The sequence below is a fragment of the Acomys russatus genome, chromosome 25 (assembly GCF_903995435.1).
Source record: "Acomys russatus chromosome 25, mAcoRus1.1, whole genome shotgun sequence".
In the NCBI taxonomy this organism is placed as follows: Eukaryota; Metazoa; Chordata; class Mammalia; order Rodentia; family Muridae; genus Acomys; species Acomys russatus.
In genome coordinates, this window is record NC_067161.1 from 31,517,278 (window position 1) to 31,540,585 (window position 23,308).

The window sequence follows — 23,308 nt, forward strand, 5'->3', positions numbered from 1 at the left end:
CCAGAACTCAGGAGGCAGAGGCAGGAAAATCACTGTGAGTTCAAGGCCAACCTGCTCTACAAAGCCAGACCAAACAACAACAACAAAAATTAACTCTTTACTGGTCTGTGCATATCTGTCGATTTATGTCAGTTTTTGCTTTTGTCTTTTGTTTTTGGTTTTTTTGTTTGTTTGTTTGTTTGTTTTGTTTTTTGAGACAGGGTCTCTCTGTGTAGCCTTGTCTGTATTGGACTCACTTTCTAGAACAGGCTGGCCTCGAACTCAGAGCGATCTGCCTGCCTCTGCCTCCCCAGTGTTAGATTTATGTCAGTGTATGTTTAATTACTAGATTGTTGTTATGTGCTTCATGTTCTGGGAAAAAGGCCAAACTTAATTCACTGACCATTTCACCCTTGACTTAGTTGCTTGTTTTGTTGGTTTTGTTTGCTTGTTTGTTTTTTGTTTTTGTTTTTGTTTTTTTTTTTTTTTTTTTTGGAGACAGGGTTTCTCTGTGTATCCTTGGCTGTCCTGGACTAACTTTGTAGACCAGGCTGGCCTCGAAATCACATTGATTCACCTGCCTCTGCCTCCTGAGTGCTGGGACTAAAGGCATGTGCCACCACTGCCTGGCTGAAATTGATTTTAGAGATTGCTTACACTGTTAAAATTTGGTTTTGTTGGGGAGGAAGGTGGTGCACCCTGACTTAAAAACAAAGCAAAGCAAAACAAAAGTATTGGTTTTGTTTTATAAAAATGGTTAATGAGGGAATGTTATAACCTGCTTAAACTCTATAACTGCTCCATTGAGAGCTACTTTAGCTCTCTGTGGCTTTTAGCAGATCAGAAGCCATTTTGCCTCCGAGTCTCCATTTTGATCATAAAGTGAAATTAATTAAGTTCATGTTCTCAGGCTCTGCCTGGCTGGGAGTTGACTAGCCTTTTACTCACAATTCAATGCTGGCTGAACATTCTGCTTGAATTAATGATTAATGTTGTACTTAAACAAAACCACAAAACCAAAACTGCAGGATGGTGGGGAACTGAACAGTCCCCAAGCCTATATCCTAGCCAATCACCTTAAAATGCTTTGTCTAGCTGCCTGGATATTATGCTCAGAACAAAATCAATTCTTCTTGTGTTTAGCTAATCAAAATGACCCTCCCCCTTGCTTCCTACCTGGTTACCTGGCTGTTATCTGGTTACAGTCTTTCTTATAAAAAGCTTGCCTTAGAAACAGACCTGCAGCACACACCTGTAATCCCAGCGCTTGAGAGGCAGAAGCAGGTGGATCACTGTGAGTTCCACGCCAGCCCGGTCTACAGTGAGTCCAAGACAGCCAGGGCTACACAAAGAAACCCTGTCATGAAAAACCAAAAAAAGAAGAAAAAAAGAAAAGAAAAGGAAAGAAAGAAAGAAAATAAACAGACATGCATCACAGGCTTCCCAGTCCACTGTGTCCCTGGATATGGTCAGTCTTAGGGTGTGGCATTCTAATAAACCATCAATATCTGTCATTGGTGCTCGATTAATTTGTGGGGCAATTCTTGTATTATAACAGCCCCAGAAAAAAAATTAAATTAATGACAACAAGGGGGCTTTAGAGATGGCTCAGAAGTTAATAAGAGCACTGCCTGTTCTTCCAGAGGTCCTGAGTTCAATTCCCAGCAACCACATGGTGGCTCACAACCATCTATAATGTGATCCGATGCCCTCTTCTGGCCTGCAGGTGTATAAGCAGGCAGAACACTGTATACATAATAATAAATAAATACATTTTTCTTAAAAACCAACCTAATAGCCAGGCAGTAGTGGCGTACACCTTTAACACAAAACAAAACCCAAAATAAATAGATAAATAAAAGCCTGTTTCAAATGCTGTCAGTGCAGAATAAGTTCCATACAGTGAGTGCATCTGTTCTTTTGAATTGCCTGCCACAGCTCTAGTGGAAGTAGATGAAAATCCTTGTGATTTCCGTTGTGACCGGCACACCACAGATTGGGAAATCCACAGGATGCTCTTCCAATTCATAACTGAAGGACACATCAAGTTTCACTTAAAGGATAGTGAAACATGCATGCATTTTATATTTCCCTCTGCTTTGTTCTTGATTCCCACCAGGGCTGGGAGCCCCTACGCCACCTCCACAGGTTGTCCCAGACCATGGACTGAACCTGCAATCAGAACAGCTGGGGCTCCTGTGGGCTTTTAATGCCAGCTTTCGTCTGCACAGTGAATTACAGGCCAGCCATGGTTACAGAGTGAGCCACTGACTCTGAAAAAGGAAGGGGAGTGGGGGTTGGGGGGGAGGGCAACTACTGTGTTTTCACTGTGTGGAAAGTGAGGAGAACAAAGGGGGAAACAGCCCACAATTCCCCCCCCCTTGGTTTTATTGAGACAGAGTTTCTCTGTGTAGCCTTGGCTGTCCTGGACTGGCTTTGTTTTGCTTTTTTTTTTTTTTATGGTTTTTTGAGACAGAGTTTCTCTGTGTAGCCTTGACTGTCCTGGACTCACTTTGTAGACTGTCCTTGAACTCACAGCGATCTGCCTGCCTCTGCCTCCCAAGTGCTGGGATTAAAGGCGTGCGCCACCGACACCACCGCCCGGCTGGAAGGCAGGAATTTTCAGGGCCCATGTGGGTCCCCAGGACCTGAAGCCGAACCTCTGAACTCCAGATAAAGGTGTGTTCAGAGGTTCACCAGCTTCAAGGCAAACCGCCAAGCTAGGAACTGCCTGGAGGGACTCTAGGTGGCAGGAAGGCCCAGATTAATTAATTACTACTAAGGCGAAGACAGTGGAAAATAGGACACACGCCAGGCAACTGCTGCAGTTTTAAAGGGAGAAGGAGGCTGCTGTGAGGTCCTCACCCTGAAACGCCAGCTCTACCGAACCTCATGTAGTCTGTGTCTACAGAGGCCATGCTCCCCAGACACCAGGGGCCTTCGGGGCTGTCCTCATCCCTGCTCCCCTCCTCCAAGGTAGTAATAGGATGGAGGGGGAGATCAAATGTGGTCACCTACAGCCCATCTCCTTCACACCCACTGGTCTAATAGTTGTAGCATCTCCCTTAAACCATCCCATTTAAAGCGCGAATACACGTTTTGTTGTGCATATACAGAACCAGGGCTACAGGGTGCTGCAGACAGATACTGATGTTGCCGGAAAGTACTCAGCCACATCTCCAGCTGGGATAGACTCTTTTCTTTGTTTTATTTCAAGACAGGGTCTCTCTGTGTGGCCTTGGCTGGCCTGGATTTGCTTTGTAGACCAGGCTGGCCTTGAACTTAACATCGATCCGCCTGACTCTTCCTCCTGAGTGCTGGGATTAAAGGCGTGCACTACCACTGCCCGGTTTATTAGATTTATTTTTAAGTGTGTGTCTGCACTCAGGTTAAGCTTGGAGGTGCCTGATCCCCAGAGAGCTAGAGTTCCAGGCAGTCGTGAGCCACCTGATACGGCAGGTAGGAACCTTACTCGGGTCCTCGGGAAGAGCAAACAGTTAAGTACTTTAACCTTTAACTATTGGGCCATCTCTCCAGCCTTACTATTTTTAGGACAGTTCCACTGTTTAGCTCTACTTGGCTTAGAATTTTGAATTTTCTATGTATATCAAGCTGGTCCCAAACTTTTTTAGGGGGTTGGGGGGATGACAGGGGCTCACTGTATACCCCTGGCTGGTCTGGAATTCACAGAGTTCTAGGCTTGCCTCTGCTGCTCAAGTAGTGGGATTAGAGTCCAGGACAGCCAAGGCTACACAGAGAAACCCTGTCTCGAAAAACCAAAAATAACAAAACAAAAAAAACCTCACCAAAACAAAAACAGTGGCTTTCAGGCTGGGTCTTGCCTTCTGTGCCTCCCCATCCCCGCCCACCCCCAAGTTCTTACTATGCAGCCTTGGCTAGATCAAGCTGGCCTCAAACTCATAAGGATCCTCCTGCCTCCTGGGTGTGGGCCAGTGCACTCAATGTACACACACACACACACATATCACCACCATTGTAGCTTTTGCTTTCCTGATTGCCCTCACCCCACCCCCACACACATATATACACCCCACATCCCAGGTAGCGACCTCCGGGACATCACCCACACACATATATGTGTGGATAGCACTTTCGTGCCACAGTGAGCATGAGATCAGAGAACAAATTGCAGGGGTCATTTCCCTCCTTCCAGCCGGTGGATCGTGAGGGATGGAACCCGGGCTTGACAGCAGCCATCACTCTGTTCTTAGGTAGCTCCATTTTACAAAGCAGCAGCGTTTGGTTCCATTTTGAATGTCAGTGAGACCCAAGCAGGGAAGTAAACACAGCGCTTCCAAAATGCACGCCCAGAGGCTGCCCTGGCCCAGGCAGTCCTTTCATTGTGTGTTCAGTTCCTGGTTCCGCAGAGGCCTGCGGAGAGGTCTGTAATGAGTCCTGACGTGAAGGCGCAGCAAGAGACCAGCAATAAAGTCTGAGGCGGCTGCTCTACAAATAGGAGCAAGAGGCCCGCGTCACCCTACGGACCTGGTGCCCCGCTAAACTGCAGGTTGAGCCTGACTCCCGCCCACAGCAGCCCCGGCACTGGGAAGCTAGCGAGCTGGGCTCAGAAGGGTGCTCCAACACCTACAAACAACAGCTGTGTTACTCCTGAGAGCGGCCCATTGTCCTTGTTCCATAAAGTCGGAGCGCCACCCCCGGTCCCTTGCATACCATCCGGGGTGCAGCAGAGAACGTCCTGAGCAGGGAGTACTGGTGGGCGCAGGAGAGGGCGGCGGGCACTCCTGGCTAGCCAGCTGGCTGGAGACAATCTAAGCTCGGTCACAACCGGCCCCTCCCAAGCCTAGACCCTCTGGGTCTGGCTTGAAGGTCTGTGTGTAAGGAGTTGCTCGGGGGATCTTCCGGAAAGGAGATTTGTGGGGGCAGGCACCTCCGCCGTCCACCACTGCTGCGCAGTAGCTGACCCTCACTCAATACCACCGTAGCCTCGACTTTCCTGAGGCTAGACCACCTCTCCCTTAAGGCGCACTATTCCACGGGCGCGCCATGGTCCCAAGGCGGGCCTCCCCCGATCCCCGGAGCTGGCCTCCTACCCCGCCCCCTCGTGGTGCTCCCAGCGGCAGCGGGTGATGCGGCCCCTTTAAATCCCGGCCGCCCCGCCCTTCGCCGTCGACTCGGCGGCGGTCCCGGATCCAGCCGGGCCGCGGCTCTTGCCGCCTTGCCCCAACCCTGCCCCGCCCCGGCCCAGCCTCTGACCGAGGCCGTCAGCGCCGCGCGCCGCGGAGGAGCATTCCGCACGGCTCCCGCTCGTCCCCATTTCCGTCCAGTCAGTAGCCACCTCTCCCGGGCCCGCAGCTCCTCCGCGCTCCGGGGCCGGGGCCCCCCGCCGCCTCCCGGCCCCCGCGCCCCGGCCCCGGTCCCCCGGGCCATGCGGCCTCGGCCCCGCCGGCGCTCGCCGCGCACCGGGGGAGATGAGGCTCCGCAATGGCACCTTCCTGACGCTGCTGCTCTTCTGCTTGTGCGCCTTCCTCTCGCTCTCCTGGTACGCGGCGCTCAGCGGCCAGAAAGGTGAGCCCCCCCGCCGCCACCCTGCCGCCGCCCGCGCAGGCCTGCCCGGGGAGCACCTGAGCCCCTCCCATCCTCACCCCACTTGTTTGCTGCTGGCAAAACGAAATTCCCAGGTCCGGCCTGGCAGATCCCCGCCTCCGTGTGGCGGTTAGGACTGGCCTCTGCCTGCGGTTATCCCATGCCAGGGGTGGGCGCTCCCACTGGCAAGTTAAGGACTTACGGAGTTCTCACGGGGGGGCCGAGACACAAGGTCAAAGAGGTAGTTGTAACCAGGTGGACCCAGAGAACCTGCGGCAGGCTCTTGGACAAGAGCAGGCACAGGGTTGTTAAGACAGGTGAGGAGATAAAGCCAAGGCATCCATTCCCCTGCCCCACTCACTGCTGTGCTCTGCAGCAGCCCCGCTCCTGGGAGTGCTGCACCCTGGGGGCCCACAGCCTCCTCCATGGCACCGAGCCCCAGGGTTCCTCTGGAGGGCCTCCTGAACAGCTCGCCTAGAAACCCTGATATGTGATCACTTTATGGGGTTTCCTTGACCCATCCCAGCTCCCTGATAACACCTCTGAAGCTTGAGCAGGTTGGCCAGTACACACTATGGCCTCCGAGCCTGGCCAGCCCTCTGGGGAGTAGAGGGGCACGGGCCCTAGGGCTGCCAGGGGTCCTCCTGACTAGGTTGAGTGGTTTGAGCTAAAGTGGGAGCTGAGGATCTCGGAGGCCATGAATCCACCCAGCCTGAACACAGGACTCTGCGAAAAGCTGCTTCCTTCCTTCCTGCCTTGTGGGCTTCCTGTCCTGTCAGGCTGAGGCCAGCTGGCCCCCTTTCTCCCTCACGCGGGGTTTCTGTCCCCCCTCCCCACCAAGGTTATAGAAAATGGGTCTGGGGATAGAGTCATGGGGTATGTTCTCCGACCACCAGGCTCCTGCTAGCCCAGCCTTGTCTAGCGCTTGTCCTGTTTTGGTGAAGGCCTGAACTGGCCTTGAGAGAATGACAAGCCAGGAACTCTGAGGAGAGGTTCCTTAGGGCCTGCCACAGAGGGAGTGTGGTGAGGGCTGAGGCTGTAGGAGGGGATGGGCTATCAGGGGAGGCTTCTCCGAAGGGTAGGGAGAGTGGCCATGAAAGGCGGGGAAGGCTGCTGTGAAGCCGCCGCGTCTGAAGAACTGGAACCAGGTTGCCCCACTGTGGGTTGGGCCGCTAGCCCCTTGTCATCTCATCGGTAGTGGTTCCTGTGTGCATCCTACAACAGTCACATGTCACCATCTGATGTCAGGAAACCTCCTAAGGGAGTAACCAGGAGACTGGCACTCTCAGGGCCTGGGGAGCAGGAGAACCAGAGAAGGGTAGGGTTCAGATGCAGAGATCTTCCTCCTGAAAGACAAGCCCAGGAGCCTGTGGGCATGGAGGGAGTAGTAGTGACCAGGCCCACCCTGCCCAGGGCCTGTCCTGTTTCCATGGGTGTCCAGCGGGGCCAGGTGTCTAGGCTGTGAACCTTTCTCATTCTTCCATGCAGACAGTTGAGTAGCAAGCTCATAGGGATGCCATGCTCACCAGTTCAGCCACTAGATTGGAACTGGTTTCCAGTTCGCAGCCGACACAGGGCTCAGGAGAGGAAGCCCAAGTGCTTAGGAGAAGAGCAGAAGAACCGGAAGCAAGGATGTAGGCAGGGGGCCAGAGAGGAAAGAGCCAGCAGGAGCAGGGGTCACCCTGGAAGCCTGGGTTAAGGATAGGAAAGAATCAGACTTGGCCAGATGTACCTAGGGTTCAGGACCAAGGTTCAAACCCAGCTGTCCAAGCAGGCAGACCCGCAGGGAGCAAGCTGTAGCTTCAGCCACACAGCTGCTGAGCTTGCACTTGAAGGGGAGACAGATCCATACAGCCCTCCTCAGTGTCCAGGGCCACCCTCCGCCACTGGGCTGGATATCAGTGATGGACAGTTCCTCTAGAGTTCTTGGAGGCTGTAAGATCTGGAGGCCAAGTAGACACCTGCCTCTCTCCGCCTTTACCTCCTACCCTCTTGTAGGTCCATAGCAGACCTCTGGCGGGGCCTGGCAACTCCCTAAGGCCCAGAATCTATTCTCCCTCCCTAAATACAATGAACAAAGTTTAGTACCCCAGCTTGGCTCTGAAATCTGTTTTTTCTGCCAAGAGGGAGCCAGGTGGAATATTGCAGTTTGTGGGCCTCAGGGCATGTTAATTGCCTGCTTACAGGGCATCCCAGTTCCCATAACCACTTTAGTCTATTATGGTGTGGCCACTGCTGCATTCCTTCCCTGAGGCCAGCTCCAACCTGCTTCCCTGGGATTAGAGGGTGTGGATAGAAGCCAAAGTCCTCTGCCTCCCAGGAAGGCCTATCCCAACCTGCTCAACACATCCAACACACCCACAGAGATCAAAGAGTCCCCAAGGCCTTATCAATGACCATCCTTACTCTCCAGCCCAGCAGACATGTGGGGTGCCAGGATGGCCTAGCAAAGTCCCCTGCTTTAAGAACAACCCATTACCAGGTGGTGGTGGCCAGCACTTGGGAGGCAGAGGCAGAGGCAGAAGTAGATCTCCCAGTTCAAGGCCAGCCTGGTCTAACAAAGTGAGTTCCAGGATAGTCAGGGCAACATGGAGAAACCCTGTCTCAAAAAACCAGGAAAAAAAAAAAAAAAGAAAGAAAGAAAACAACCCATAGGGATATAATCACACAGCTTAAGTTTCTGGATTTGAAGGGTACAACGGCAGAGCCCCTACCCACACCCACACGCATTCCCCATCAGAGGTCTGAGAACCAGACCAATAGGGAGCAACAGCAGGCCGAACAGGGTCAGAACACTATGGTGGGCTGCTAAGTGAAAGGGCCTATGGGGTTCTGAGGAATGGCAGCTGGCTTGGTGTGTGGGCAGCAGCCAGGCCTAGGAACCCAAGGGGCCCATTACCTGCTGGTAAACAGACAGCAGCACAGGCCTTAGGAAGAAGGGAGGCTGGGCCAGGGATCCAGCTGTGCCCAGGCCTGGATGATCAGGATGATTCAGAGAAGTGCCACCCACCATAACCTACCTGAGGCAGTCTAATGCAGGCTCAGCTTCCTCCCAGAGCAGAGTAAGTCTGCTGGAAACAGGCAGACCAGGGAGTCTGAGCAGGGTGACTTCCCCGTGCCCTCTCATGGCTCTGCCACAACGCTGCTTGGGATGCTGCCAGTGGCCCAGGCTGCCCCTTAGCTTCACTGTGAGGGGAGGGCAGGGACTTTTCAGGCAGGCTAAGGGGCAGGCACCTGGCTGTCTAGGCAGCTGTGAACTACCTCCCTGGCTGGGTCTGACAGCCTGGGCACTTCTAGCCTTCCACCCTGGGTGGCTGCTGGTATAGCCCAGTGCTTGGAGGGTGAGCTTGGGGGTGGGCTCTCAGTATTCAAGGGGTCAGGTTTCCAGGGTAACCTGGCCCCTGAGCTGAGCTCTGAGTCTCACAGATCCTGAAACCGGACTCCTCCTCCTTCTTCCCGGGGGCGGGGAGACAGGTGTCCCTAAGCCTGGGTGTGGGCCTGGGACCTTAGCCCTGGATAAGACAGGGTGTAAGATATGGGGCGGGAGTGCTCCTCAGGTAAGGATGCCTCAACAGAGCCCATCTGGCTCCTCCATCTCCAGACCTCTCTCCTTTTCCCTCTGCACTCCTTGCCTGTGACTTAAGCAGCACTCAGAGCTCTGCCTTAGTCGCTCCCAGGAGGAAGTGTGTCCTGAAGGGACTCAACTTGCCTTAAGCCTCACCTTTGGTTTACAGGGCTCTAGGAGCAACTCCCCCCTCTCCCCCACCCCCCCATACCCCACAAGGCCTTCTGAGGGTGTTTCCTAAACCAAGGATTTGGTGCCTGGGGGATGGGATGAGAGTTAGAAAGGCTTTCTTAGACTTAGAGACAAGGCCTTGAAGGCTGGGCCAGATGGTGTGGGATTCAGGCAGAAGAAACAGCTTGTGCAGAAGCTAGCCACTTGATAAAGCAGGGTGCGGTGTATGTAATAGCAAATATGGAAGGCAGAACCCAATCAGCCAAAGGCCTTGAGTGCTGGGGCTGGCAGGAGCTGCTGGCCCCTAGCCACCAAAATGCGGTTTTCCCTCTTGCTGTTGACCCCTGCCAGGCCAGTGGCACCAGGTGCTTCTCATCCTGGGGACTTGTCTCCACCCTCAGGCGGCTCGACTCAGGGTCCCAAGTATCCCCACAGTGCTCACATCTGGGCCCTACTGCTGTCAGCTCTGGGGTTGTATAGCTGAAGTTCTGACAGTTCTCGTTGGGGTGGCATGCACAGGTCTTTTGAGGTTGGGGTGTCTGCTGTGGCCTGGTTGAGCAACCCCTGGGCTAGTCAGTTTCTTCTCTTGATCTGAGCATGGGGGGGGGGGGGTGGACTGGGCTGGGGAGGGTGTGATGGGGGAAAAACCCAGCGAATGAGCAATTACTGACAACCGTGATGGAGGAGCGCCCTCCCCCTCCACCCCCATCCTGCAGGGACACATAGTCACAGGTCCTGCGCCCAAAGTCATTTATTTACTGTTGTTGTTGTTGTTGTTTTTTTGAGACAGGGTGTGTCTGTGTGTGTGTGTGTGTATGTAATAGCCCTGGCTGGCCTGGACTCTTCTTTATAGACCAGGCTCGCTTCGAACTCACAGTGATCTGCCTGCCTCTGCCTCCCAAGTGCAGGGACACTAAAGGTCCTGCCACCACTACCTGGCAGAATGCTACTCTTTATGGTGGGGAGGGGGTGGGTGCGTGGGTGGGTGTGGGTTTTTAAACCCCAGGCTGAGCGTCAGTGTAGCTTCACATGAACTGGTATATGCCCCAAGATAGCTGGGTGTGGCAGGCATCATCCCCTTTCAGGTGTGCTGTTGCACAGACAGGTGTTCAGTGATGACATGCTGTGTGGGACTGGGTCTTCAGGAAGCTGTTTCCTGGTGTTAGCCTGTGTGTGTCACCTCCCTACTCCCCTCCCCACCAGGTGACGTGGTGGACATTTACCAGCGCGAGTTTTTGGCGCTGCGAGACCGTTTGCACGCGGCCGAGCAGGAGAGCCTCAAGCGCTCCAAGGAGCTAAACCTGGTGCTGGAAGAGATCAAGAGGGCGGTGTCTGAGAGGCAGGCGCTGCGGGAAGGAGAGGGCAATCGCACTTGGGGCCGCCTAACAGGTGAGCTGGATGGGGGTGGATCGAGGTCTGCAGAGCTGGGCAGCTTTCAGGCCCAGCAAAATCTGACCCGTCCCTTTCCCAACCACCCAGAGGATCCGCGACTGAAGCCGTGGAACGTCTCGCACAGGCACGTGCTTCATCTGCCCACCGTCTTCCACCATCTGCCGCACCTGCTGGCCAAGGAGAGCAGCCTGCAGCCCGCAGTGCGAGTGGGCCAGGGCCGCACCGGAGGTATGGGCGTGGCCCGGGAGGGGCGAGAGGCGGGCAGAGAGGTTGTCCCCTGGAGCCCTGTCCAGTGTCACCCCTCCGCGCCCCTGCAGTGTCCGTGGTGATGGGCATTCCGAGCGTGCGGCGCGAGGTGCACTCGTACCTGACGGACACGTTGCACTCGCTCATCTCGGAGCTGAGCCCACAGGAGAAGGAAGACTCAGTGATCGTGGTGCTGATCGCCGAGGCGAGTGGTCCAGGGCAGACCCACAGTAACAATTCAAAACAAAACAATCCCCCGGGGGACCAGAACGACCTGGGGCAGGGGGAGGTGGGGTGGCAGAGGGTGGGGGGGATGGGCGATGTGGGGCAGGTTTGCGGGACAGGACGGACAACAGTCAGAATTGTAGACCTAAGTTTCACTCAGTAGTAGATGAAGACAAAAAGTTAAAAAGAAAGATGCATCTTTGCGCCCCCTTGTGGAGAAACTGGTTATCTGGTTCCCTTCACCCTACTGGCCAGTCTCTCAAAAAGGCTGCTTACTGAGGTTAATCGTGACCACAGCCAGCCCCAGCCCCCATCTGTCTTGGCACACAGGACAGGAAGTTGTCATGCTGTACGTGGGGGGGGGGCGGGGGAATATCTGAAGCTCGCAGTCCTGCCCCTCCCTCTCCCAGACCATTTGGGGGTGGTAGCTAAGCTAAGTGTACTTGGTCTTCCCACAGACCGATCCACAGTACACATCGGCAGTGACAGAGAACATCAAGGCCTTGTGAGTGTGGGCAACCAGGAAAGGTTGCTGGAGGGCGGTACCTGCCTCCCTTAAGTTGGTGGTCTGCCTTGTGTTGGGGGAGGGCCTGTGTGTGGCCCTTGGCCTTTCCGGAGCTCCAGTGCCTCTGTAGGCTAGTGGAGGAGGGCCATCTGCTTGGAGAGCCCTTAGAGGCAGGTGTGGATGGATCCTACCATTCTTTTGCCCCTAGAGGCTACACTGCATCTCCCCCGCCCGCACGTAGGTTCCCCACAGAGATCCATTCCGGGCTCCTGGAAGTCATCTCCCCTTCCCCTCACTTCTACCCGGACTTCTCCCGCCTTCGAGAGTCCTTTGGAGACCCCAAGGAGAGAGTCAGGTATTTAACACTCAGTGCCCCCAACAGTCTGTTGGTGCTAGGTCACCAACCATCACCGTCTCCTTGGAGGACCCCATCTGATGGGTATGGGGTGGGGAGTGGGCAGGGTGGGTCCTACCCACCTCAGTGGCTTCGCTGTGGTAGTCCACCAGAGGTGGAGTTGTCTCTGCCTCTCAGGCTACCTGCCCCTGGCCCATAGGTGGAGGACCAAACAGAACCTCGATTACTGCTTCCTAATGATGTATGCTCAGTCCAAAGGCATCTACTACGTGCAGGTCAGCCTGATGCTTCTCTCCTGCCCACCTTGACCCCCGCTGGACCTGAGTGTCTGGCCTTGTCCGGCTTCTCACCCTATCCTGCACACGGTCACACCTGGGTGAGGGACCCACTTCTGCCCTCCACCAATCCTGAGTCCTCGCCCCCTTCTGCTCCTCTCTGTGCAGCTGGAGGATGACATCATAGCCAAGCCCAACTACTTGAGCACGATGAAGAACTTTGCCCTCCAGCAGCCCTCCGAGGACTGGATGATCCTAGAGTTCTCTCAGCTGGGCTTTATTGGTAGGCCGCCCCTGTAGTGCCCCCACTAGCCAGAGGACAGCCCGGAAGTCCCACCTGTGCCCTTCCGTCTCCCATCTCTCAGCCCCAGTACCGTGCTAGTGAGCCTCGCTGGAAGTATCTTCTGTATGCGGCCATCCCAGGGTCTCCAGACCTGCCCTGTTTTCTTGGGTCCACACGCAGTATTTTCCCGCTCAGAGCTCTTTTCCCTGACTCCTACCCTCAGGGAAGATGTTCAAGTCGCTGGATCTGAGCCTGATTGTGGAATTCATCCTGATGTTCTACCGGGACAAGCCCATCGACTGGCTCCTGGACCACATCCTGTGGGTGAAAGTCTGCAACCCTGAGAAGGATGCGGTGAGCAGGGGAGGCTTGGAACCAACACAGGGAAAAGGTGGGCCCTCAGCTGCCAGCGCACACCGCGCTCCTGGCCATGCCTCCATGTCAAGGAGAGGACACTGCTGGCTGAGGAAATCCCCTGGTTATCCCAAGGAAAGGCCCCATCCTTAGAGTCTGGGCCAAGCTGAACCCTAATTAAGGCACCAGTCTGTCCACAGAAACACTGCGATCGGCAGAAGGCCAACCTCCGGATCCGGTTCAAGCCGTCCCTCTTCCAGCACGTGGGCACGCACTCCTCGCTGGCCGGCAAGATCCAAAAACTGAAGGTGGGCTGTGCCTTCCTCGGAGTTTGGACAGAGGGCGGTGGGAGGCAGGCAGGACTGGAGGGTGGCCCTCACACCTGCTGTGTCCCTCCCTAGGATAAAGACTTCGGGAAGCACGCTCTACGGAAGGAGCACGTGAACCCGCCAGCGGAGGTGAGCACAAGCCTCAAGACGTACCAGCATTTCACCCTGGAGAAGGCCTACCTGCGCGAGGATTTCTTCTGGGCCTTCACACCCGCCGCGGGAGACTTCATCCGCTTCCGCTTCTTCCAGCCACTGCGCCTGGAGCGGTCAGTGATCCCTGGGGGAAGGGGACAGGGTGGATAGCAGTTAGAGGCCTCGGCATATACTTCTGGGTCTTTAGGTACCCTGCCTATAGTCTCTCTCGACCCCACCATGCCTCAGTTTCCTTATTGAAAAGCACTACCTTGTAAGAACTATGGCAGGCAGATCTTTAGGTACTCGGGTGACACCCATCACCACAGTCTCAGGCCACGGCCCCAGCTGCCTTGCACAGCCCATGGCTGTCCAAAATGGTGCTCGGCCTCCCCCAGCACCTGGAGACCCACCTAGTATTATTACTGGCCCAGGCATGGCCCTCTTGCTCCTGGGCCTGGGCAGTGTGCCCGGGTAGTACCTCACCTTTACCACAGCTCACCGGCCTGCTTGGCACCTGTAGGTTCTTCTTCCGAAGCGGGAACATTGAGCACCCAGAAGACAAGCTCTTCAACACTTCTGTGGAGGTGCTGCCCTTTGATGTGAGTATGGTGGGTATAGGTGGGAGCTGAGGGTGCCCCCTTCTGGCCAGCCGCTCCAACCCTGTTGCTTTGCCCTCAGAATCCCCAGTCAGAGAAGGAGGCGCTTCAGGAGGGCCGCTCAGCCACTCTCCGGTACCCCCGGAGCCCTGATGGCTACCTCCAGATTGGTGAGTAGGGCAGGGCCTGCGTGGGCTGGGCTTTGCGGTGTGGCTTTTGTGTTTACCCCTAGGTACTGCGATCCCACAGGCTCCTTCTACAAGGGCGTAGCCGAAGGAGAAGTGGATCCTGCCTTTGGCCCCCTAGAAGCACTGCGCCTCTCCATCCAAACGGACTCCCCGGTGTGGGTCATTTTGAGTGAGGTGAGATCAGCTGGGTGCAGGGATGGGACTAACCAGCTAGACCTTAAGAGGCCCTAAAGAGAGCCGGGCGTGGTGGCGCACACCTTTAATCCCAGCACTCAGGAGGCAGAGGCAGGCGGATCACTGTGAGTTCGAGGCCAGCCTGCTCTACAAAGTGAGTCCAGGATGGCCAAGGCTACACAGAGAAACCCTGTCTCGAAAAACCAAAAAAAAAAAAAAAAAAAAAAAAAGCCCCAAAGGCCCTTGCTCATCGCAAGCCTGACTCTTCCAGATCTTTCTGAAAAAGGCCGACTAAGCGGAAGGCTTCCAAGGGTGCTCTGTGGCCGACTCTGGAGCCTACAGTTCCGAGGATGTTGCTGCCTCTGCTGCTGCTGCTGCTGCTGCCGCCGCCAGCCCAGAGGACCAGGCATATCCACCCCACGTGGAGGGTTCTGCCTGGCAGGCAGCTCGGGCTGGCCTGGGGTCCACCGCTGGCCCGGAGGCCCCAGAAGCTGGTGCTGCCCCTGCCCGCCGGGCCGCGGGAGAGGCAGGCGGCTCCCACACTGTGCCTGAGGGCTGGCCTGCTGCCGCCCAAAAAGAACTGAACCGAACTGTTTGCCCCTGGCCGGACGTCTTCAGCCAGGCCGTTAGAAGAGCTTTTTCTTAGGGTGCCCGCTGTGTGCGGCGCAAACACTGGAATGCATACACTACTTTATGTGCTGTGTTTTTTATTCTTGGATACATTTGATTTTTTCACGTAAGTTCGCATATACTTCTATAAGAGCGTGACTTGTAATAAAGGGTTAATGAAGTATGTGCCTCATAGGTGAATGTTCCCAGTTCTGGCCAGGCATTTTAATGTCTGCTTGGCCTATCCTCATGCGTTCCCAAAACTTGCTGGTGGTGGGCATGTGGGGTATATGTGGCACACCTGTGCTGTGAGACCCTCATCCAATACTGGCTGGCTACTTGGCCACTGTCATGCCAAGAACTGATTCCCAGACCCCCTTTACCATGTCAACTGTCGCATACCAACACAACCTCATCCCCACTTAGCTGGAAGATCTTAGCCAGTAACTGGGGTTCCTTGCTCCTAAGCCTTGTGCCTGTCTACCCACATGTCACCTTAGGCTGGCATCATATTACTCACCCCATCTATTGCACAGACCTCAGTGCCTCAGGGGGGAAGAGTTGGCCAACCTCTTTGTACTGGGGTTACAACATGAACCACAACACCTGGCTCATGCTGTGGTTATCTCTAAAATAAATGCACCATTTCCACCTACCGCAGGGTCTTTCACACATCGATTGAGAGGCATGTCCCCTTGTCAGGTTAAAAGTCATTTAGAGCCTTTTTTTTTTTTTTTTTTTTTTTTTGTCAGTAGGCCTACCCAACGAAGCCTGGCCCCCTTCAAGCACCCTGAGTCCACTTGAGAGTACCTATCACTGACCACATTTCTGGTCATGCTCACTGCTTTGTGGGCCTCTGCAGGGGTGTCCTGAACACCTACCTACACTGACTTCATGTTGGGGAGCTAGTACTGATCTAAAATGGACCCATTTCTCACTCAGGGAAAGACCAACTGGTTCTAGTTGTGAAGTTGGGGTTGTGGTGGGTGGGTTCGGGCATACAAGAAAGAATACCACAGCTGAGGCTCAGGCTGAAAGGAAGGTGAGCCCCAAGCGCAGAAAGGTGGGTGGAAGGTTCTATCGCTGGAAATAAATGTCAAGACAGAGGTAGACAAGGTGCTGTCTAGAGGAAGAGTGCTGGGAGAGGAGGATGAATCCAATCCTGCCCACACCACCCCCACCTCCGCCTCCCAAAGCCAGGCTACAGCTTTCCAGCCCGGGGGCCCTCCAGGCGTCGCAGTCTGCGGTAAGCGACCCTCTCAGACCCAGAGAATGCATAAAGGACCGTCGTGGGAACTTTAATTAGAAACTGGGATTCGGAGGTGGACACCCCAGCATATTGCTCTAAGGTCTTCTCCAGCTCCTCTGATGCCTTCAGGCCATCGGCAGGAGCACCTGGAGACGTCGGAAGAGCGCATCCCGTAGCGTGCCTGGGAGGAAGTGTAGCAGCAAGCCCAGCGTAGCCATCGCCACCAGCAGCCAGAGCGCGCGCGCGCTCGCGTACAGAGGAGCCAGCCTGTGGGCGGCACTCAGCGGGAGCGAAGCCAAGGCCCCGCCCCCTCCGCGCCAGGACTGCCTCCAGGCCTAGGCCCCTCCCTACAGACAAGGCTCCGCCCCCTCCGCCCTAGGACTGCCTCCAGGCCTAAGCCCGCCCTACCGACACAGGCCCCGCCCCCTCCGCACCAGAACTGCCTCCAGGCCTAGGTCCCGCCCCCTCCGCCCTAGGACTGCCTCCAGGCCTAGGCCCCGCCCCCGCCGGGGTAGTCCAGCTCACTAGGGCTGGTTCCACCCACCCACCGTGCCCGAAGGCAATCTCTTTCCACTGGTCCCCACCGGCCGATTGCCGCCTCCCACCGTTGAGTGGCGTCTGGGAGCAACCCTCCCCAGCAGCGCTTTCCCGGAAGTCCGTCCCGAGTTACCTGAGCTGTGCCGAGCGCGCGTAACCTTGGAAGTAGCGGAAGCGCGCGAACAGGTAGAACAGTCCACACACCGCTGCGGCGCCTGCGAGGGCCGAGGAGGTGCGGTGAGCAAGCGCTCCAGCCACCCGGGGGACCAACCCCGGATCGCGCCTCCCGCGCTGTCCCGCACCTTCGTGGAAGAAGATGCCGGCGACCCAGAGCACGGCGAGGAACAGCGGGAAGTACTCGCTGCAGTTTACCCTGCGTGGGGCAGGCTTGGTGAGCGTGCAGACCGGCTGGGCTGACACCCGAACCCGCCCGGACCCGCCGCGCTCACTGGGCTCGGAAGACGCGCTCGAACTCGGGAGGGCCAGAGGTGAGCGGCGGCGACACGTGGAAAGCCCTTCTCGCAGAGATCACCTGCAGGGAGAAGTAGGCTGCGGCCGTGGGGATGTGGGAGTCAGGTGTGGCGCCCGAAGCCCTGGGATGAGGACGGGGTTCACCCCGTCCCCTTCTCTCTGTCTCTCCCTGAGTGACTCCCTCCCAACTCCTTCCCACCTGCCCCATCAGTGATGCTCAATGGAGACGCCCAGTGGGCCTGAGGCTTTTTGCCTCGGGTGATGCGGGCCTGAAACACCTGTCGGTGGGAGGAGCTCCTGAGCTATTTGACTTGTAAATACCCACTTCCCTTTCTGCAGGTCTGGACCCCAGTCTTTTAGCCTGAGTAGGCGTGTCCTGGGACAAAAGTGGCTATATTCCTTACGGAACAAGGAAGTACACTCGCTGTAGCTAAGGGACCCTGGTTTCCCACCTATAGAGTCGCCCAGAAGGGACCCTGCCTCAGGCCAGGGTCACACAAGCTTGAGTCTCAGTACCATCCAAACAACGGCATAAACTTCTCAGCTTCTCTGAAAAGACATCATAGACTCAGCCCTAACTCTGGCAGATACCCTGCTCCAGATGCCTGTAGTAGCCTGAACTCTCCCAACCTAAGCCCAAAGCTGCCCTCCTAGCCCTCATACCCCCAAGCAGACACCAGCCCCCGCCGCAAGGCAGGCACCTGACATGCTTTCCTCAGTGGCTCCTCGGCAATCTTTACCATCCTTCAGCTGGTCCTCCCTCTAGACCTTGACCCGTGTACGCTTTCCACTGCTCACCTTCAGAAACCCCATTGAGGCTTCTTTCCCACTGCAGGCAAGTGTGGGCTCCTCAGCTGGGACTTAGGCCCTTGTACACCCAAAGACTCCAGTAGCTCTTGAAGACCTGCGCTGGAAGCTGCCTGTCCTTCACCTGGACCTAGGCCTGCCGGCACCCCTATTCCCCACCCCTAGACCCTGAAAGACACAGAGCAGGCCGCCTGGGTATAAGATCCACCCACCTCCCGGACAGGAGCCAGCCCACCTTGCAACAGAACTCCCAAGAGAGTGACTGTAGCCAGAAGAGCCACGTCGTCCTTCATGGTGCCAGCCACAGGCAGAGGTAGCCGCAGGGTTCTTATCAGCCCAGTGTGCTACTCAGCTGCTGTCCCAGGACAGGAAGAGCCTCGGTACTCCCCACCCCTTCTCAGTAGAGAGGCGGGGAGGGGTGAGGGCATGACTGTATCCACAGAGGCATGGAGCCTGGCCAGGAAGGTAGAAACCAGGGCAGTGGACAGCTTGGCCACTTCCCTCCAGCCGTTCTTGGCCTTGCGTGTGTAGTCCTGTGATGGCAGAGTCCACACTGCTCACCCAGGCCCCATCGTCTCACTCAGGCCCACACCCTCGGGAGGTTTCCCACTGGCCTTTCAGACTTCCCCTTCATCCTGCCTTCGGTTTTAGGCTCTGTGCTCCTGGACTCCCAACCCGGACTTACCCTAGCCCCACAGTTGCTTAATTTGTATCCGTGTCCCCTGTAATGTATAGGGTTAACATATCCTTCCCAACTCCCTATTGCTTCAGAATGCTGTCCCGCTGTCTCCAGTCACAGTGGACCTACTGGTGTCTTCTGCTCCTTGTAGGCATCCTGAGGCCCACCACCCGTACATCCTCACAGACACAGCCTCATGAATAACATCTTCCATCCTTGGGCTGTGGGAGAGTGTTTGTAGCTAGGGCTAGGCCCGTTTATTTGTCCAGCATTCCATTTAGCTTCAGGCAGTGATCTTTCCCTTCCTCAGCTCAGACCTTCCCACGCCAGACAGAGCGGGCACAAGCTACTCGCCCCCCACCCCCACCCCTGTGCTCCCGACCCCCGCCAAGTTTGTGGTATATACACATGTGCCAAGGCTGAGGGAAGAAAGAGAGACCCACTTCTGGAAACCTCATTAGCACTTTGGGAAAGGAAGCTCAGATTAGGGAAGCCGAAGGCTCATGTTGTTGAGTCCCCCCGGGGGCCACCTTGTCTGATATGCGCCCCTGGACTGTTCTGTCTTGCGAAATAGTCACTTCTCTTTTCTGATGAAGTTGGTTTGAGGTGAATCTGGTCGGCAGTGGCCCAACCCAGCTTGGAATGACAGGAGCTGTGGAGCCGCACATGAAGGACCCAAACTAGCACAGCATAGGAGATCTGAGGACTCCCAGCTGGGGCTCTCCAGGGTCCTCGAGGACAGAGCTGGGTCTTCTGCTGGTCCTTGCTTTGATGCTCAGTGACAGAGGTGTTTGGGGCAAAATGAACTGTGTATCCTTATGGTCTGCCTAACCCTTCTGCCTCCTTCCTCCCTGAAGCTGCCGGGACTGCAGGCTCCTGATCTGTACCCCCTCCAGTATCACCTGGAAGTCCCTAAAGTTTGGAACCCAGACATTGGCATGCATCTGGCAGGCTGTGTTCCTATAGGCCCATGTGAATGGTGCGTGTGCCTGTCTGCGTGGCCCATCAGCAAATGAACCCGTCCATGTGTCTCTGCTTGTGAGTGCGGGTGCTCACGGCTGCAGGCTACAAGCTTGGCCCTGCTTGTATTTCTTCTGAGGCCCACATGTCCTCCCATCAGTGTTCATTCTCTCTGGCCTGGCAACAGGAAACAGAGGCTCGACATCAGCAACTTCTCAGGAAGTCTCTGGGCGGATGTTCAGGGCAGAGGCAAGGGTTACCAGCCTCTGACCCCCCTCCTACATCCTTTGATTCTTCTTGATTCTTCTTCTTTGTACTCCGAGTTTGCCCAGCTTCGGAGGGCTCTCTTGGGCATGCCCACCCTCCGCCACTCAAGTGCTATTTTTTGTTGTTGTTGTTGTTGTTGTTTTTGGAGACAGGGTCTCTCAGCCAGTATCCTTGGCTGTCCTGGACTCAATCTGTAGACCAGGCTGGCCTCGAACTCACATTGATCCACCTGCCTCTGCCTTTCGAGTGCTGGGATTAAAGGCGTGCGCCATCACGTGTGGATTTTTTCATCATCTTGACACTGTTTAGTGTCTTTGTAATCAATATTGTATATTTGGTATGGGGGCAGGAGGCAAGGTTTCATGTTCTTATGTAGCCTAGGCTAGCCCCCAAACTCACAATGTACTTAGCTGATATGACTTAACTCCTGACCTTCCTGCTTCTACCTCCCACCTAGTGGTTGGGATTACAGGCATTTGGTACCATGCCTGGCTGGTTTTTTGTTTTGTTTTTAAAGGTTAAACTAACTTTCCTTTCTTGCTATAATTGCTATTTGGTCATGGTATATAATTATTTTATATATGTGCAGACTCCATTTATTAGTCTTTGTTGAAAAATGTGAACATTTTAATTTAAATCTTTAGGAAAAAAATATTTTTAAAAGATCTTTATTTATTGTGTATACAGTGCTCTGCCTACATGTACACCTGCAGGCCAGAAGAGGGCATCAAATCACGTTATAGATAGTTGTGAGCCACCATGTGGTTGCTGGGAATTGAACTCAGGACCTCTGGAAGAGCAGTCAGTGCTCTTAACCTCTGAGCTGTCTCTCCAGCCCCTAAAAAATATTTTTATGTCATCATCATTAAAATAAAGCCAATATTGAATTGGTCATGTACACCTATGATCCTGGCACTTGGTGGGGCAGAGGCAGCAAGACCACAAATTCAAAACCTGCAACTTAGTGAGACCCTGTTTCAAAATAAGAAATAAGAGGACTGGAGGTGGGGCTCAGAGTCGGGACTGCCTGCAGGGTGTGGACGGAGGCTTGCCACCCGGGTGGAAGGATCTCAGTTATAGCTGAATCCTTTCGTGTCCCTCTTAAAAGGTGATGCCAAACAAACCAACTCCACTGTTTTGCCATCTGTGATGACGTCACATGTCTAGACGTGGCGTTCACAGTTGACAAGCTCTGAAGGAAGTCTCTCACGATGGGACCCTGGGATTCCAGTCCATGTGGCCTTGGAAACAAACTTCCCTTTCTGACCCTCAGCTGCTTCTACAAAACCTATTTTTGGGAGTGTGTACTGTTGTTATAGCAATACTTTGTCTTCATTATTCTGACCCAATCTACGTGTGTTCGTTTGTTTGTGTGTCCCCGCTACCATGTTTTATTTATTTATTTATTTATTTATTTATTTATTTATTTATTTATTTATTTATTTTTGTAATCAAGGGTGACTTTGAACTTTTGGTCTTTTTAAAAAAAAAAATATTAGCCGGGCGTGGTGGCGCATGCCTTTAATCCTAGCACTTGGGAGGCAGAGGCAGGCGGATCGCTGTGGGTTCGAGGCCAGCCTGGACTACAAAGTGAGTCCAGGACAGTCAAGGCTACACAGAGAAACCCTGTCTTGGAAAAAAAAAAAACCCCAAAAAAAAAAAAAAAAAAAAAAATATTTATTTATTTTCATGTTATGTGCATTGGTGTTTTGACTGCCTGTATGCCTGTGTGAGGGTGTCAGATTCCTGGGAACAGGAGTTATAGACAGTGAGCTGCCATGTGGCTGCTGGGAATTGAACCAGGGTCCTCTGGAAGAGCAGTCAGTGCTCTTAACCACTGAGTCATCATCTCTCCAGCCCGAACTTTTGGTTTTTAATTAATTAATTAATTTATTTATTTATTGGCGTATCAGCTGTTCCCACTGTGCCTGGCTTCTATCTGATGCCAGGGATTGAACCCAGAGCTTCATGCAAGTATGCCACCGCGTGAGCTGCACCTCTAGCCCACTCTGTACCATTTCCTCATAATGAGTCACAACCTGAGTTGAGCACCCTTCCCACAAGCCTCCCCGATGCAGGCAGAACCCCACTTTGATTCCTTGACTTACAGACTGAGAGGTATCAGAGTAAGACAGTCAAATAGAATCTGATCTGCTATTCACTATGGAGAGTTTGTCATCCCTGGGTATCCATCAGGGCCTGCTGGTCCTAGGAACCCCTTGGATGCTAAAATCTGTAAACATAAGTTTTGTATAACACGGGCTAGTGTTTATATGTAAGCTATACACACCCTTCTATGGGCTTTAACGATGTCTAGATGGTATGTGTGTGTGTGTGTATATATTTTTTGTTTGTTTGTTTGTTTGTTTCCTGAGACAGGGCTTCTCTGTGCAGCCTTGGCTGTACTGGACTTGCTTTGTAGACCGGGCTGGCCTTAGGCTCACAGAGATCCACCTGCCTCTGCCTCCCCAGTGCTAGGTTGGCTTATAATTCTTTTTTTTTTTTTTTTTTTTTTTTTTTTTAATTTTAAAATTTATTTATTTATTATTTATACAGTATTCTGCCCACATGTGTGCCTGAAGGCCAGAAGAGGGCACTAGTTCTCATTATAGATGGTTGTGAGCCACCATGTGGTCTCTGGGAATTGAACTCAGGACCTCTGGAAGAGCAGACAGTGCTCTTATCTGCTGAGCCATCTCTCCAGCCCTCGCTTATAATTATTAATATGACATGAGCATTGTGTAAATACTTTTATGGTTTGGGGAAATAATGCCCATGGAAGGGCTTTGTATGTGCCCTGCAAGTGTTTGTTTTCTGAATAGCTGTCTTTCAAGGTTGGTTGTATCCTCACATGTGGGCCTTGTATGTACAGAAAGTGTCTTCTTAGTTTCAAAAATCATATTGTGATCTGGGTGTTGGTGAAGGCAAAAGGATCATGGGTATAAGGCCAGCCTGGGCTGCATGGTGAGACTTTGTAAGTGGTTGGGTATAAGGCTAGCCTCGGCTGCATGGTTAGAATTTGTAAGTGGCACACACAAGGTCCTGATTTTGATCTTCAGCACTATAAGAAAACAAAACAAAACAGAAACTCCAGAACGTTATGGTAACCAGGAAGGAAGACTTAGAAGCCCCCTTGAAGGATGCAGAGGATGGGTGGTTCCCATGGTGACATCAGTTCTTTCACCATCTGGCCGCTGTAAGAAGCAAGGGGGCCCTTACTAGCAGTACGTTCCTGCAGACTCAGCCAAGTGGGTGCTGGCTGCCAGCTGCTGGGCTCTGTGGTCACAGAGTGTGATGCTCAGATACTCACGGGTCCCGCCTCCTCATCCGCAACCGCCCCTGCCCTCAGCGCAGCTGCCTGTGGAATGAGGGACCTTCCTTCCACACAGACA

General features: G+C 54.1%; 2 protein-coding genes across 2 annotated transcripts; one reads left to right on the forward strand and one right to left on the reverse strand.

The window, feature by feature from the left end:
* The first annotated feature begins 5,217 nt into the window (after positions 1-5,217).
* On the forward strand, positions 5,218-15,386 carry Mgat4b (alpha-1,3-mannosyl-glycoprotein 4-beta-N-acetylglucosaminyltransferase B). Its single transcript, XM_051167427.1, has 15 exons — positions 5,218-5,526; positions 10,484-10,669; positions 10,760-10,900; positions 10,990-11,123; positions 11,602-11,648; positions 11,890-12,003; positions 12,203-12,278; positions 12,447-12,561; positions 12,785-12,915; positions 13,116-13,223; positions 13,317-13,510; positions 13,900-13,978; positions 14,058-14,145; positions 14,225-14,337; positions 14,609-15,386. Exons 1-15 carry the CDS (start codon positions 5,430-5,432, stop codon positions 14,630-14,632), a joined length of 1,647 nt encoding a protein of 548 aa, XP_051023384.1. The 5' UTR covers positions 5,218-5,429; the 3' UTR covers positions 14,633-15,386.
* An 811-nt stretch (positions 15,387-16,197) lies between these two features.
* Ltc4s (leukotriene C4 synthase) lies at positions 16,198-18,521 on the reverse strand. Its single transcript, XM_051167429.1, has 5 exons — positions 18,246-18,521; positions 17,182-17,281; positions 17,035-17,105; positions 16,866-16,947; positions 16,198-16,462 (listed from the first exon to the last, which is right to left on the reverse strand). Exons 1-5 carry the CDS (start codon positions 18,301-18,303, stop codon positions 16,321-16,323), a joined length of 453 nt encoding a protein of 150 aa, XP_051023386.1. The 5' UTR covers positions 18,304-18,521; the 3' UTR covers positions 16,198-16,320.
* Between the last annotated feature and the right edge of the window lie 4,787 nt (positions 18,522-23,308).